The sequence below is a fragment of the Oryzias latipes genome, chromosome 9, assembly GCF_053564925.1.
Source record: "Oryzias latipes strain Hd-rR chromosome 9, Olatipes_Hd-rR_3.1".
NCBI classification, from domain to species: Eukaryota; Metazoa; Chordata; class Actinopteri; order Beloniformes; family Adrianichthyidae; genus Oryzias; species Oryzias latipes.
Window position 1 is genome coordinate 32457727 of NC_136245.1, and position 16076 is coordinate 32473802.

Consider the following 16076-nt stretch of genomic DNA (forward strand, 5'->3'; position numbering starts at 1 on the left):
GAGGACTCTGATTGGTGGATTCCATCTTGACTGACGTCATACAGGAAGTGTTTTCCTTTGCGGCTTCACCGCAGGAAGATCGACCATTCTCCTCCTAAATATGACTAGAGCTGAGGAGTTGTACTGAAACAAAAAAGAAGATAGGTTGTTTAAGGGGTTAAAGGAAAAGGGGACAGTGTGTGAGTGAACAGGTGGATGCTGCTTTTGCAGATTGAGCCATGCACTGATGCCATGCAGAGGAGACACAGCAGCAACACCGATGGGATGCCCACTGAAAGGTTCGGTCCACATCTCTGCGGTTTATGACGCTTTGTCATTCATTTATGAGACACGTGCCCTCCACAAAATGACTCTGTTGATCATTTTTGATATCTTTCTTTGTGAGTCACTTTTCCTGTTTGCGTCCGAAAACGTCAATTAAACAAATACCAGTGTTGCGTTCAAAGCCTGCTGGGTACTTGGAATCTCCACTTTTTGATTATTTTAACCTGATGCTGGACATTTTAATGAGGAACCAAATTTACTCGGCTTCTTTTTTCAGTGTTACAGCTTTACGCAGAAACATTAGTGCATTTTATGCACAGAGGCACATATTTTATGTTCTATACATATATACTTATATATAAATCAGAAGACCAGAAATAGAAGAGAGCACTTGTTTAAACCACATCCACTAATGCAGAATGAGCTTGCTGAATGTGTTTAGAATATATAATAATAATAATGGATTTGATTTTTCTGCACTTTTCCAAACGCTCAAAGCGCTTACATTGTGTCCATTATTCATTCACTCCTCATTCATACTTGGTGATGGTAAGCTACGGTTGTAGCCACAGCAGCCCTGGGGCAGACTGACAGAGGCGTGGCTGCCATTTCACGCCTACGGCCCCTCTGACCATCACCGGGATCATTCATGCACATTCACACACTAGTGTAGCCACACTGGAGGCAGGGAGGGTGAAGTGTCTTGCCCAAGGACACAACGACATTTGGCTGGTGGTAGCGGGGATCGAACCGCCAACCCTTCGGTCATTGGACGACCCGCTCAACCACCTGAGCCACTGTCGCCCCCTATATACATCTGTGTGTGTGGGTGTGTGGGGGGGGGGGGGATTTTTCTGATGATGGAGAACATATATTAGACAAATTAGGCTTAAAATGAAATTTCTGTAGATGTCTTTTTTAAACCGTTGTGAATTGGTAGGAGATGAAAAAATCTATGAAAAAAAAAATCACATTTGTGACGTAGAAAATACGCCATAAGCTCCGCCCCATTTTCATGCGTCCATTTGCAGACAAATAAATCCGTTTATGTCTCTGGCTCAAAAGTGTACGGCTGGATAGCTCCAACATTGCTCAGCTTTTTCAGTGTACCATTAATGTTAGGTTGAGGGGCTGTAAGCTAGTGGACCTTAAATGAGTTTACATGTATTTTTAAGTGTTAACCTCTAGGTTTTTCCACTCAGGAGCCGAAGTCAAACTGTGGGGTCTGAGAGCAGCCTGGATGAGGGTGGTGTGTTAGACTGCCTGAAGCCCGACTCGTCCGCGTCTTCGCAGCAGATGTTCTCCGGCCTGGTGGGCGTCCCCCCCAGCTCTGTCTCCTCCGCCCAGCTCCAGGCGGCGGGCTTGGTTCTGGGCTCCCCCCCTGAAGTTTTCATCCAGATGACTGCTGCTTCCAGAGAGGAGGGGGGTCCCCATCGCACGGAGGGCGGAGCTTTCCTTCCTCGGCCTCCGCACCACCACCACCACCACTTCCACCACCAGCCCCTGCAGCACAGGACCTCCTCTCTGCTGCAGCAGGCCACCTCTGCGGCCGGGTCAGAGAGGCACGGCTCCAGGGAGGACGCCCAAGACGAGCCGTCCACCCCGGCCCCGGCTTTGTCCGAGCTAAAGGCGGTGGTGACCTGGCTGCAGCGGGGCTTTCCCTTCATCCTGATTCTGCTGGCTAAAGTCTGCTTTCAGCACGAACTGGGTACCAACCAGACTTCTAGCATTTTCCCGTCATCATCTTAGCCTCGTTTTCAGCCCAAACTTCTACTCTGTGGGGCTTCATCTGTTTCTGCAGGGATCGCTGTGTGTTTGGGGATGGCCAGCACCTTCGCCTACGCCAATTCCACTTTACGGCACCAAGTATCTCTGCGGGTACAAATCATGTCTGCTAGTCTTCAAATGTGAACCCAGAACTCCGTTTTTTCCGCTTAGTTTCATGTTGCACTTGAGACCGTTTTCTGGACTTGAAGGTTCTCTTAATGATATCTCCATCAGTTTCTATTCTTTTTGACACAATATTTGATTCATCAAGTCTTTATTATCTAAGTCAACATCTCAGAAACTCTACTGCTTGTAGAATCATATGATTAAATCAAGACTAAATGAAGATGAACATGTTAGAACATAAAACAGATCCACATTTGATGCTTTTAAAAGCCTCGCTTCAATTCAGATTCCACCGTAAGACTTTTCTTGTGTGGATTCTTCTGAAAATGCCAGCTTTCTGTTTTTTTGTCCTCAGGAGGACCGTTCTGTCCTCGTGTCCTTGTGGCTGGTTGTTTTCCTGGGAGGAAACGTCGTCTACGTCTTCTACACCTTCAGTGAGGAGGAGCTACAGAACAGGTGAAGCAGGCGGCGTTTTTCAAATCTTTGTGCCTTCACTCGCCATTTCCTGGGTTTGTTTTTCATTCTATTCATCTCATTCTGTGCTACCTGTTTTTTTATTTTTGCTTCCATTTTGTTTTTGTTTTTTAGGGAGTGTTACCGTTCTTGTCTGATCATGTTCTGTGAGTATTTTTTGGTTTCCAGCTGTTACTTTGCATTATCCAACTGTGTTCCATGCTGCTTACATTTCATCCAATATTATTACATTGACACAAAAAATGTTTAGTTTATTCTTTTTCTATGCTTTTGGAAATCCTTTTTTTTAGTTGAACTTTCCTTTAAGTTATGACCACATTCATAGATAAAATGTTTGGGGGGGATGGAGTGCAGTCTGAGTCAACGTACGGCCCGCAGTCACTAAATCCCCCTTTGGGACCAAGAATAAAGCACACGGAAAATCATGGAAATCAAAAATCACGGAAAAATCAATTTTAGAAAATCATGCGTGAACAGACACTGAATAATAATCATAATAATAATAAAAGAAGATCATCTAGAAGATCATCTCGCTCTGTGCTGCAGCATGTTGGTCTACAACAGAAATCGCTGTTTCTTCTTCTATGGTCGTTTCCTGTATTTTATGTTCTGCGCACGTCAAAATGATTTGTCCCGACCAAAAGTGCGGCGTAAGTAAACGTTTGTTATAATCGGATCGAGTTTTTCTGGACCCATGTACACAGTTCAATTCAAACCCGATCTTTGGTCCGATCATAGATATTTTGCACATAGAACCGCAGCTCATGGTTCGGGTTAAAGGGATTAGGGGATGTACCAATCTACGTAATGTCTCCTGAAGATGACATTCTGCTGCCAGCATACATCACAGATCCAGAAATGACGTGTCAATCAGCCACCACGCACATTTTACGCATATTGTACGCATGAAAATTGGTCATACGTGAAGTTACGGTGCCTTGCTAAAGTATTCCCCCCTCTTGGATATTTGTCCCTTTTGCTGCTTTCATAAATCACTCACGGGTCGATACAATTAGTCAAAATGTACTATAAAAAAACCTTCAATGTCAACGTGAAAACAGATTTCTACAAACGTAATGTCAAAGAAATGCTCACAGATGGATCACGAATGGACCACGCAAAGAACACGTAAATCAACATAACATAATTTTACTGTGATGTGTGCGCCGCGTACGTGAAATAAAAGTTATACGTTGGTGGTTCATGCGTGAAAAGTCCGTTGTACAGACGTGGAATGCCTCAAACTACGTAAAACATGATTGAACTTAAACCGCCGGCCGAAACCCTCGACGTAGATCTGCGCACATCGACAAATGACAAACAGAAGAACGCATGTATCATGAAAAAATGTGCAACTCAGCCTTTAAAATAAAAACTTCTACCTTAACATAGCAGGTTCATCGTTGAGATCTTCTAGAATCAGCTTTTCTCACCAAAAAAACCTGATAGAAAGCATCTCTTTGCTCTCAGTTGACATGGGTGTTGCTTCTTCTTTCAGCCTCATATTTGCCAAGCCCAACCTCAGCAGCTTTGACTTCTTCGACCTGATCTGGGCCGTGGGAATCACCGACTTCATCCTCAAATATGTCACCATCGGCCTGAAGTGCTTCGTCCTTTTCCTGCCCAAGATTGCGCTGCCCTTCAAATCCAGGGTGAGAAAATCCTGTGGTCTTTGTGTGAACCAAGATTCAAAGACGCCCACTAAAACTCCCACTTTCCGTGTACGAATCTTCATGTATGACGCCATTCTGCCCTGCAGCCGTCCTGGACTGAAAGACCAGGTTGTTCGCAGTATTCGTCTTTCGTCCTGGGCTTTTCCCCCGCCATATACTAACCAAAATGTGCACGCACCCAGTACCAGCTGAAAATGAATTGTTTTTCATAGTGAACGAACACCCCCCCCCCAAAAAAAAGGTGGGAGAAACCAAATCTCTTATGGCCTAAAAGAAAGTCAAAATCCACTAACGAAACCAAAACACACGTCAGAGATATCCAAAGGAAGTTTTGAAATTATTATGGGATGGTACTGTGGCCAACAGGGCTCACACTGCATACAAAAGAAACAAGGCAACGGTATTACCCGAAGCACAGAGACAATACCCTCATCACAACGACACAAACCACAGCGCAACGGAAATGACGGAAGAAGAGAAAATGAGGACTTTTTTTTCCTACCGGCGGGAAAAAAAAAATCAGTTTCAAACTATTCGGCGCTCCTGAAAGCTACGTGATATTTGGACTAGATTAGGGTGTTTTCTTACTAGATAATGTAACTTCTTAAAAATATACGTTTGTCTAAAATTATAAATTTACCCAGCTCTCCATAGTGACAACCGCATCTAACGCTCTTTTTCTTTCTTTTTTGTTAACCCTTGTGCTATCCTAGGCACTTTAACGTTGGGAGTTGGGTCATCTAGACCCACTAGACAGTGCTCTGAACCTTTTTTCTTCAATGATTTGTGATCTTCACTGGTTTCCATGGATTACATGAAATCTTTCCACCTTTATCCACCTTTATCATGGTAGGGAGAACACGTCAATGTAAGGGGGGGACTTTTAAGTCGTAAATTTACGAGAAAGAAATCTTGTTAATTTACATTTATTTGTTAATAAATGCACGCTGACTCATTAATTTAAATCTTTTTCATGTAAATTTACAAGATAAAAACTAGTAAACTTACTAATTTACGACTTAAAACATTCAGCTCACCTAATCTACTAGATTTAGTGGGTCTGCTCTGCTGCTGCGTTCACTTGCTGCTCTGTATGCTCACCTCCACTTTAATCTCGTAAAATTACGAGTTTTTTTCTCGTAAATTTACTTCTTAAAATCTCGTAATTTTACTTTTTTGTTTAAATTTTCTTTTTTTGGTGGCCGTAAAACTCCGTCATACGATTCGTTTTAAACTGAATTTTTTTTTTCCGCCGGTAGGAAAATAAAGTCCTCATTTCCTCTTCTTCCGTCATTTCCGTTGTGCTGCGGTTTATGTCGTTGTGTTGCGGGTAGTGCCGTTGTGTTGTTTCTTTTTGTATGTAGTGTGAGCCCTGTCAGCCACCGTATGATGGCCATTAAAGTGTGAAATCAGACAATTTTCCCACTTTTGACAATCTTTACAAAATTTACAGGACAAAGTAAATTAATTAAAATTAAAATACAAACAACAAATGAAATACACCGTGTGTCTACACAGTATGTTACCTTAATACTGTGTCGTATTGTCTGATGGCCTGAATTACTGTAACATTGTGAAAATATAGAACATGAATCGCTGAGCTGAAGCTGATATGACACATGATGTGAACATATTAGGAAAGTGGGCGTGGCTAAGAAAACCCCCTGTTGCCAAGGAAATCCAAACGTTTACTTTTGCCGATTTTTTCTAAAACTTACATGGATCGGTTTGTCATCCCCAGACGACCCAAAACAAAGAATTCAATGGTGACAAAACTGAAATTAAAGTTGCCTTTTGTCTTTCTTTTTTTGAATAGTGTAGCTCTGACCGGGGTGGGAGGGGCAGAGGGGGTGTGCGTGTAGCAGCCGCTTAGTGGGCGGCTCCAAAGGAGGCGGCCTGCCATACAACGGCGCTGATGGCAATTTTAGCCACAAAGATAATAAATGGATGGATTTTGAAGTGGTGCTCTTAACCTTTAGCCTCCTCTGTTACATTCCCTACGACTGTTTTTAACTGGATTTCATGTCATACAGGCGTGAAGAAAACAATTTCAACCCTTTTTGTGGGAATAACATGTAAAAAATAATGCTGACAGTAAGAAGCCTGAAAGAACTCCGGAGCTCTTGAACATCCCTTGAATCTCTCTCTGGTTCACAAAGTTGAGTTCTGAAATCTGGTTTTGGGGGGAAAATAAAATAAATAAAAAAGGTAAATGTTCAAAAGGGATGAAACTCTTCACTGAGTGAAGAAGTGCTGAAGGGTCACAGTGTGAAGCTGTTCTGTATTCATAAGGTTTTAAATGATGCTGCGCAGGTGTGTGGGAAGTGTTCTCACCTGAGGCATCAAAATATGACCGTACACACACACACACCCAAACGCACACACAGATTTGTGTTTCCGTACAGCAGCAGAGCACCGCTCCTGTGTGTGGACGGAGGGCAGGGGGATAGAAATTTCCACTGATCAACAAAGCTCTGTCAGAACTGTCTCCGCAAGCAACTGAGCTCATTTGCCCCTGGGGGGGCGGTTTGATAGGGTGAGGTCATCCCTCCGTGGAGCTGGAGTGTTTCCCGCATGCTGCACACACACACACACACACATCCGCAGGATTTGATGGTTAATGGAACATGTGATGAGTTGTGCGTTTTCATCCAGTGACACACAAACGATTGACACAATCAGAGCCGTCGGCGGTTTCCTGTATTACATCTTGATCAATCTGTGCTCAAAAAATTAGAAACTATGGATTCATCAAATATAATAATTGATTTTTAAATCAATTACTTTCACCTTTTTGGAGGAAAAAAGAAGCTTTTCTATTACATTTTAATGTTATAATTCCAGAATATTTTTTGCTGATAAATAAGCTTATCGGCTGTGAATCAATTGTGCATTTGTATTTTTTTGTCAATTAGCTGGTGGGTGGTGTGAGTGAAATGGTTTGGCCCAGTTGGGCTTCTGTAGAGTCCGTTTGAACCTATTTTGTTTGGACTCTGTGATTCGTCTTTTTAGTAATCTGGCTCAATTACCCTTTTAATGCCAGAGATGCCGGCGGCGGCACAAAATAATGAGACGCTTTCTTCAATCTTGCAACGTTACGGAAAAAATGGTTCAAAGTAAACCAGAATGTAAGAAATGTATGGAAATTTTAAACAAAGAAAATTTGCATAAATCCATTTTCAAAAAAGGAATACCTGATGTAAATTGTCAATATTTGTAAAAATCAATCTAATGGGCATTTTTTCATGTGCAACCTTGGTAATAAAAATACTTGAGAACATGAAAAACGCCAGACGTTATGAGAACAGCAAAACCAGTTGAGCCAAATATTTGATGCTTTGCACTTCAGTTGATTAATGAAATAGATAATGATTCGTTTGAAGACGGTAATAAATGCTGAAAACGAGCAGGAACCTGTTCAGATGCAGCCTTCAGTGGAGCCGCTCAAACCCACTGGCTCCAGTCCAAACTTTAAATTTGACAGTTTCTGCGTGGGAGTGATGGCCACAGTGGGATGCAAAGAAGAGGGAACAATAAGGAAGATGAATTAGCAGTTAGCCGACGTCTTCCTCCCCTACCAGCTCGGCCGCGTTTGCCTCTTTACCCACAGTCATCCATCTTTGTCTGCTGCCATCCGTGAAGTCATTACGCGAGCTGGGAAGCCACGGGGGCCATCGGGGAGTCAAGTTTGCCTTATTTGCCTCCATTTTTGTAACTGTCCCCAATTCACATCTCGCACTCTGTAGCCGCGGGGGCCGCAGACAATTTTCTTCTGTGTGATTACGGAGGGTGAGTCCCGGGCCCCCATCGTGCCGGGTTATGTGGTGGGCGCTGGGTAGCAGGTGGAAGGAGCCGCTGCCAGTTTCCCCTCGCAGTGAGGCGAAGTCGCCTGAGCTGCCGAGGTCTGGACGGCGGCCACACTCACGCTGGAGGCCAGCCCTCCTAAGCTTTTTATACCTCTCTGCTTTTCGACGACATAGAAAAGTGGCCCCCAAGCACCAGAAACCATCTTGTTTTTCAAAAAACGCACATTACGACTTTGGGAGTTTATTTGCTTCTCGCTTAAGATTGAATCTGTGTTTTTGCTGAAAAGCGCCTCAGCTGTTGGGTTTGTTAATACGTTTTTTTAATGCCCGTTCTCCCAGGGTAAGTTCTACCTGCTGATCGAGGAGCTGAGCCAGCTGTTTCGAGCCCTGGTGCCCATCCAGCTGTGGTACAAGTACATCATGGGAGAAGACCCCTCCAACGGCTACTTCCTGGGGGCCTCCCTCATCATCATCTACAGCCTCTGCAAGGTACCCAGACCCACAGAGAAACACATTTCACAACCTTCAATATCCTACTTTAACCCAAATCTACACAAATAATTATCACAAAGAAAAGCAGAGTTTGCTACAAGATGAAAGCTTTGCAAAAATATTTTCATTCCTTTTTTTTGTCAAATCAGTCAGTTGTGTTTCATTAAGATGTTAGTTGAAGCTTTAAAAGTCTGTGTTTATTTATTTATAAAAGTTATATTTATGAACCGCAGAAGTTCCTTACAGGAGTTGGAATAAAATGAAACTATGGAGTACTAGGGCCACTATAAAAAAAAAAACATTTACCAGAATAAAGCAGTACAATCATGAGAAAAGATTCATAATTTGACGAGACGAAAGTCGTTAAATAATTAGGAAAAATTTGATGAGAATGAACTTGTAGAATTTTGAGTGAGAGTTTATATTTTATGATGATAAAGTTATAAATTGAGAATTTTAATGAGAATAAAGTCATAAATTTATGAGACAAAAGTCTGTATACGAAGCAAAAACAGAAACAACAAAAAAAAATAACCAAAGCTTCAGTATAGGAGGCCCAATCTGAATTCTTCCCCAACCCCTAAGCCCCCCCCCCCTACATTTAGCCCTCCAAACGGAGAGGGATGTCTTCTAATTCAGACGCCAGTCCCACTCGATGACATCATCAATGGTCCTCGGTCATCCACGTTAGCGTTTACCTGACAGCGCCCGGAAGTCCATTAACCCTTGTGCTATCCTAGTCACTTTACCATTGGGAGTTGGGTCATCTAGACCCACTAGACAGTGCTCTGAACCTTTTTTCTTCAATGATTTGTGATCTTCACTGGTGTCCATGGATTACATGAAATCTTTCCACCTTTATCCACCTTTTTCTTGGTAGGGAGAACACGTCAATGTAAGGGTGGGGTCATCTAAGATAGCACAAGGGTTATTGTGGAAGGAAGTTTACACAACAAACTATATTTTTGATAAATATAGTTTTTCCTCATAAATTTACGACTTTCTCTTAAAATAACGACTTTTCCTTATAAATTTTCGACTTTATTCACGTAAAGTTACGACTATTTACTCAAATTTACGACTTTATTTTCATATAATAACGACTTTTCCTCATAAATGTACGACTTTATTCTTGTATAGTTATGGATTTTTCCTTATAAATGTAATACTTTATTAATATATAATTACTATTTTTTCCATCATAAATTAAAGACTATTCCTGTACATTTTCGACTTATTCCTCATAAATTTACACCTTTATTCTCATAAAATTACTAATTTACGACTTCCTTCTCATAAAGTTCGACTTTTTCCTCATAAATACTTTATCCCCTTAGCTACAACTTTTTTTTACTTTTATTTTGGCTCTAATACTCCGTCGTCCTCTGAGTCCCAACCATTGAGTGTATCTGAGAACTGGACCGAGTCAGAGTGGCGTGACCCAAAGGAAATGACTTCCATCTCCGACAAATGAAGTCATTTGAATCATCATTTTCGTTTGATACGGACGTTTCCATGTTGGAGCCAGATGACTTCAATAGGTAGCGATTGGTCCAAGTCAGTCTGAGTTGATGTTTCTATAGCAACCACTCTCGCCAATCAGGATTGAGTTTGTTGGACGTTCATCCCCCTACCACTTAGAAGTGGTCTACAGGAAATCGTTTAATCAAACGTTTTGAATGTTGGACGTGGGGGCCAGTTAACACCGCTTCCTTTCACTGAGGCGTCTGATTGGCCAGTTTATGACTTAAAACACAGAAAAAATATCATGAAAAAGAAAAAGGATTATAAAGAACATTTTAAGAAAAAGGCAACAGAGCTTCTGACAAATAGAATGACTGAGGAATAGCTGTTTATTTCTCCATTGACATCAATGGGATTTTGGTTTCTTGGAGGAGGCGGGCTAAAATTCATCAGAGTTCCTAAAGGAGATTCAGTGACTAAGATGAGTGGAATTTTATGCAGGATGATGCAAAACTATTTTGACAGCGAAGCTGGATCTGTCATTCAGTTTGTGTCTGCACGCTGACTCTTCCGGCGTTTGAAGCAGCCGTTGCATCAGATCGGCTTATTCAGCAGAATCGGTATGGAGGGGGGTTTCCCGTGAGTGTGAGGGAGGGGTGATAAAAGTGTCCTCTGGAGTCGGGCCATATACGGAGAGGTTTTGTTTTGGCATGGGTCATTCCTGCCTGCAGCTGATGTCATTGCACCTTTTCTTTCCCCGTTTGCAGTCCTTTGACATCTGCGGACGCATATCTGCGATTCGGAAGGCCGTGGTCATTCTCTGCAGCTCCCAGGTCAGATTCAGACGCCACGAAGACCCTCGACACGTTCGGGAACACGTTTGAGCCGGGGTCACATGAGGTCAAGCTCACCTTTTTTCCTCCCCCCCCTCCCCGTAGAGCTACGGAACGAGAGCCGGCAGCCAGCAGTGCAGCGAGGCGGGTGACGTCTGCGCCATTTGTCAGGCTGATTTCAGGGACCCCATCGCTCTTCACTGTCAGGTGAGGAGGTCAAAGGTCATGCAGGAATTAGTTTACTGGGGGAGTTTACCGCCCCCTGTTGGTGAGAAATCATCCGATTGAGGGATTTTCCTTTACTGTCAAAGACTTTAAAGCATAAACAGCCTCTATTTTATTTTTTTATATTTAGAAAAGCTGAAAAACGTTTCTACATTTGACTGCTTTTGTTTTAACTTGAAGGAAATTTAGAAGTTAGAAACGTTTTGACTTTAAATTGCTCAATATTACATTTCCTGTTTTAAAAAAAAAAAACAAGCAGCTTAAGTTTTTGAGATTTATCTAATTGACATGCATCCTTTGTCATCAGTTGTCAGTTTGTAATTTGTTCTTGTCAGAAACTATGTTAAATTATGAAACTATGTCACGATGAGACATTCATCGTTGGGAAATCTTCAGGAGTTTATCTCAGGAGGGCTGTGAACTTCATCTGTAGCCTCGGGTTGTGCCCGAATTCCCTCACTACTCAGAGCGCCATAAAAGACATTTGCCGTTTTGTCTGGTAGTCGGAATCAGCAATTCCTGAATCGAGTGACCTGGAAATTTCCCCAAGGTCTCTGCAAAAAAACTAGTGTGCATCGATGCTCACTAGATTAGCAATTATGGACTATAATTTATAATTTGAAAAAATTGTACTTAAATCGTCCAAGTTTTCACCATCAAATTCATAAATGCTGTTCAAAAAGTGGTCATATTTAGTTGGTTTTTACTTCAGGAGATCGGTGAGATCATGTTTGGCGTTTAAAATAAATAAATAAATAAATAGATTTACTGTTAAAATCCAGGGCAGTAGATAGTCCTGCGCTATAATTCATAATAGCGAGGAAAGTTGGACATAGCCCTGGTGTGTGTGTGTGGATGAATGCGTTCACATAGTTCTCACTAAGGGTGTGAGAAAAAATCGATTCGGCAATAAATCGCGATAGTTCATTCTGCGATACTTGCATCGTTTCAAAATGGTGTCAGGACAATATTAATGTAATTATTTCTGAGCGTCCTTCAGCGTCTGACTCTTGTTTTCCACTTCACCCTTCAACCGCTAGTTGGCAGCAGAGCAGGCGGAGTCTCTCTGAGCAGCCAGCAACATACAAAAACGCGTTTTGCAGTGCTTTTTAGAGGCCCAGATAAGAACGAGTGAAGCACTGCAGCTGCACAGCGGCTAATAGGCTAACGCACCTAGCATCAACCAAAATGCTATCAGCAAAACGGGCCAAAGTTCTGCAGAACCTCCAAGCGATAGATTCTGGTTTAGCGACCTGATGGATCAGCCTGATGTGTGCAACGCTCTGAAAAAAGGCTGACATCATGGCGATGAGCGTTACTAGTGTGAGAAAGCGTGGCTGCAGCGGTGCAGAGCAGACTGATGTAAACAAAGCATCTTCGCCTCATTAAAGCGTCTCCTTCATCCTGTCATGCTGCTGCACCAATTTGTGTTTTTCCCCCCTTTTTGTTTTTAAGCACCAATCAGACTCGTTAACTGTTTAAAAGTACTGGAGAAGCACATTAAGCAATATTGAAAATAAACCGAACTTTATTAACTTAATCATACTTTTAGAACCTTATTGGTTAAGGCACATTCATTCCATTTTTTTTTTCTTATACTGAAATATTTTTTTTTGTGGAAATCAGAACCATGTTGACCGTTTCCTTTCTATGTTTTAAGTTACCAAAATAAAAGCACCCTGATTCTTATTGGGTAAAAGCAACTTCTATATAAGATACAGTTGCAGTGCCTAGCCTTGTGATAATTAATTAAACTGAATTTGACAATTTTATTACAAACGTATTGAAATATATTTATGAAGACGGTTATATATGGAAGACGTATTAAAATTCAGGTAGAGTTTTTTCTAAGTCATATTTTTTTTCAAAGAAAGAAAAGGTGTTCCGGTACAATATCGAGATACGTATCGTATCATGGGGCGCGTATCGGGATGCGTATTGTATCGCCAGACTCTTGCCAATACACACCCCTAGTTCCCACACAAAAACTGAGGGCCAAACATGGTTCCATCAGAAGACTGTTCAATTCTAGCAAAGAAAAATGTTTAGAGGAAGTCTGAGTTTGTTGACTTTAGCCATCATGGCTGCTCCTTTGTGCCGATAATGAAGCGCGCACGTGAAATGTGTCCTCCTGCAGCACGTGTTCTGTGAGGAGTGCCTGGGTTTGTGGTTCGAGCGGGAGAGAACGTGTCCGCTGTGCCGCGCCAACGTCATCGAGACGCAACGCTGCTGGAAAGACGGAACCACCTCGGCTCACTTCCAGATCTACTGAGGTGCTCGAAAAAAAAAAGATTTAAAGTCCCACTCCAATCATCTTTTGATCCATTTTCAAAGCGGTGGTCTTTTAATTATGACTATACTGTTTTTAGCCCAAATCAACAAAGACGTTAACGGATCTAGTCATCTGCAAGCGGATGCATCAGAATGGAGCAGAGCAGGGAGCTGGTGACACATTTTCTATGTCACAAATATTATCTCTTTCAAACTGTATTTTGTTTGTCTGCTCTTGATTTTCACCATTTAGAAATGCAAAATTATACATGTCCTCCATCGTAAGACAAATGCCACAAAAACATGTTAAAAACACGGATTTTGATCAGCATGAATCTTTAAGACTCACCCGACTGGTACACAAATTTAATTTTTATTTTAATTTAGAAAAAGCTGCTCCTTCATTATGGTCTGTTCACTTGTTCTATTGTACTTGTTCTGTTTGTGATTTTGTTATATTTCCATGGACGATTTGCAACTTTTTTCAATCTAAAACTTCCCGGACTATCATTTTTGTAAAGGTTTCCCGCTCAGTAAAGCTGTTCAGTGGTGAAAGAAAAGGCGGTGATTGTTCAATAAATAAAGACGCAGCTGAAGTCGGGGAATGCAGTGAAAGATTTTATTAGGACGACTGCTAAAAAATCCATATGAAATATTATAGACAAAAAAGAAAACAGACTGTATGAATGTCATTAAAATTGAATCTTTTTTTCTTAATAGAAAACACACATTATCCACAAATCCAGCATGTCTATAAAAAGCCACATAACACTGCCAAAAAGCTAATAAAGCACAAATAAAGGGTGACCTGCTATCCCTGTTTGAGGCAAGACTGTGCAACTTTTTTAAAAAAATCATTTGTCTCATAACCTGAAACAATGTTTGCATTTCTGCGTTGATTGTTATTTTTTGTTTTTAAAGTTTTTCCAACACATTTTTTACGCTCTCCTCCCATCCAGGGTCATTTATAAAAACTTTTCCAGCACTTTACTGAAAATGAAGTAAAAACCACACAATTATACAGCCCAAAATTATTTTTTTCTAGTATTTACTACTGTTACTAATTTACAGATAATCAAAGTTTTAGACAGTTAAAAAATGTAAATGAAAAAACAAACACTTTTTTTAATGTCAAGAATGTAAAATAGCATATTTCCAACGGCAAAAGAACTGCCTTGTTTGTATTTTTTCCAATACAAAACCTTCAGTTTAGGTTCAATAAAAATGTCTTTCAATAAGCAAACAATGGTTTTCGAAATTAGAAAAGAATTCAAGCCCTTTTTTAAAGCTTAAAAATACAAAAAGACTTGTGCACCTGAAAGAACCCTGTCTTCGACTTAAAAAAACTTTTTTAGTGTTTTATTTTTCACCTTTTAATGCTCCAACTTCCAACTGCATAGAAACTTTTGCCTCATATTTGTTTCAGATTTTTGTTGTTAAAAAAACAGTAAAAACGAACAAAAAAACACCAATAGTATTATGTTTACACAGACATAAATTATTTATAGGGAAACAGTCGATTGCATTTTGAAGCTTATAATTTTAGTGCATTAATAAATAACACAACTGCTTTAAATGAGTCGCAGGTGTTTTTACTTGAGTCCAGCTGCAGGTGAAAGCAGCTGAAGGGCGCGCGGCATTAGCTTTTCCCTGCGCTCCACCAGGGGAGGATTACATCACCGCTTGGTAAAAAAGCGATGACAGAATGGAGGAGCCGCGGCCGCGCGGGGGCTGCGGGGACCAGCAGGAGAAGCTGCGTCAGCTCCTGTCAGTGTCAGCGATCTCCAGCGGCTCCGAGATGCAGCTCCGCGAGCTCCGAGTCCACAATGCACGGCTCCTTTCCACCTCCTCCGTGAGCGCAGCCGCTTCAGAGAGCGCGTGCTCTCCTGTCAGTGCAAAAGATGCGCGTGGCATAATCCCACAAAGAGCGCGCGGCTGTTAGATGAGGCTTAAAAACACAAAATCATAACGTGATGTCAACAAAAACGCAACCTGCACAGAAAATAGGCATTTTAATTTACAGAATTATTCTTCTTTTTTCGTTATTGAAATCCCTATTTTTATTTGGTTAATAAGTATTAGAAGAACTATTATTTTGACATGATGATGTATTGTCATAACTTAAATATAATAAAATGGCTGACCTGCTTTTGGAGCCTCGCGCCCTACAGGTGTGGTCTCGCGCCGAACAGCACGAGCACCGTGAATCGCACCGCGAGGCGCAGAAAGCCCCCCCAGCAGATGGTGAAGAAGCCGCTTCTCCCGTTCCACACCGCCTGCTCTCCGCTCCTGCAGCCCGGGCCGACGGCCCCCTCCAGGGGGGTCCAGCTCTTCTCGAGCTGGTCCCCGATCCTCCGCAGGCGCGAGGCGAGCAGCTGTGCCACGGAGCACGGGGAGGGCGCGCGCGCGCCGCAGCTGGACTCACCTGGCCGCAGAAACGGCTGATCCACCTGCAGCCAGCACATCTTTTTTCTGACACAGCAGCCGGGGGCCCCCACCTCTTTAAAGTCTTCAGGAAGAAAATGACCCTCCTCTAATTCTCACATCAAACCGTCCCTGTTTGCGCACCCTCCACTTTTATCTACTGTAATATTCATTACGTCGTCACATGGTTTGAGGTTTACATCATCTTTTCCCAGAGAGCTGCAACGGTCTTTTCTTTTTTTTGGTGGGTGGGTAGG

The 16076-nt window shown here is 42.0% G+C and overlaps 1 protein-coding gene and 1 long non-coding RNA gene across 2 annotated transcripts; one reads left to right on the forward strand and one right to left on the reverse strand.

Annotated features, from left to right (window-relative positions):
* The first annotated feature begins 31 nt into the window (after nt 1-31).
* On the forward strand, nt 32-14000 carry rnft2 (ring finger protein, transmembrane 2). Its single transcript, XM_004072064.5, has 9 exons — nt 32-278; nt 1467-1972; nt 2066-2142; nt 2513-2613; nt 4130-4283; nt 8450-8599; nt 10834-10899; nt 11005-11106; nt 13262-14000. The coding sequence occupies exons 1-9, from the start codon at nt 196-198 to the stop codon at nt 13394-13396; spliced, it is 1374 nt and encodes a 457-aa protein (XP_004072112.1). The 5' UTR covers nt 32-195; the 3' UTR covers nt 13397-14000.
* LOC105354678 (uncharacterized) lies at nt 14001-15981 on the reverse strand. The gene is made up of 2 exons (XR_002873830.2): nt 15540-15981; nt 14001-15343 (listed from the first exon to the last, which is right to left on the reverse strand). It is a non-coding gene; the product is annotated as an uncharacterized LOC105354678 (long non-coding RNA).
* Nucleotides 15982-16076: the final 95 nt, after the last annotated feature.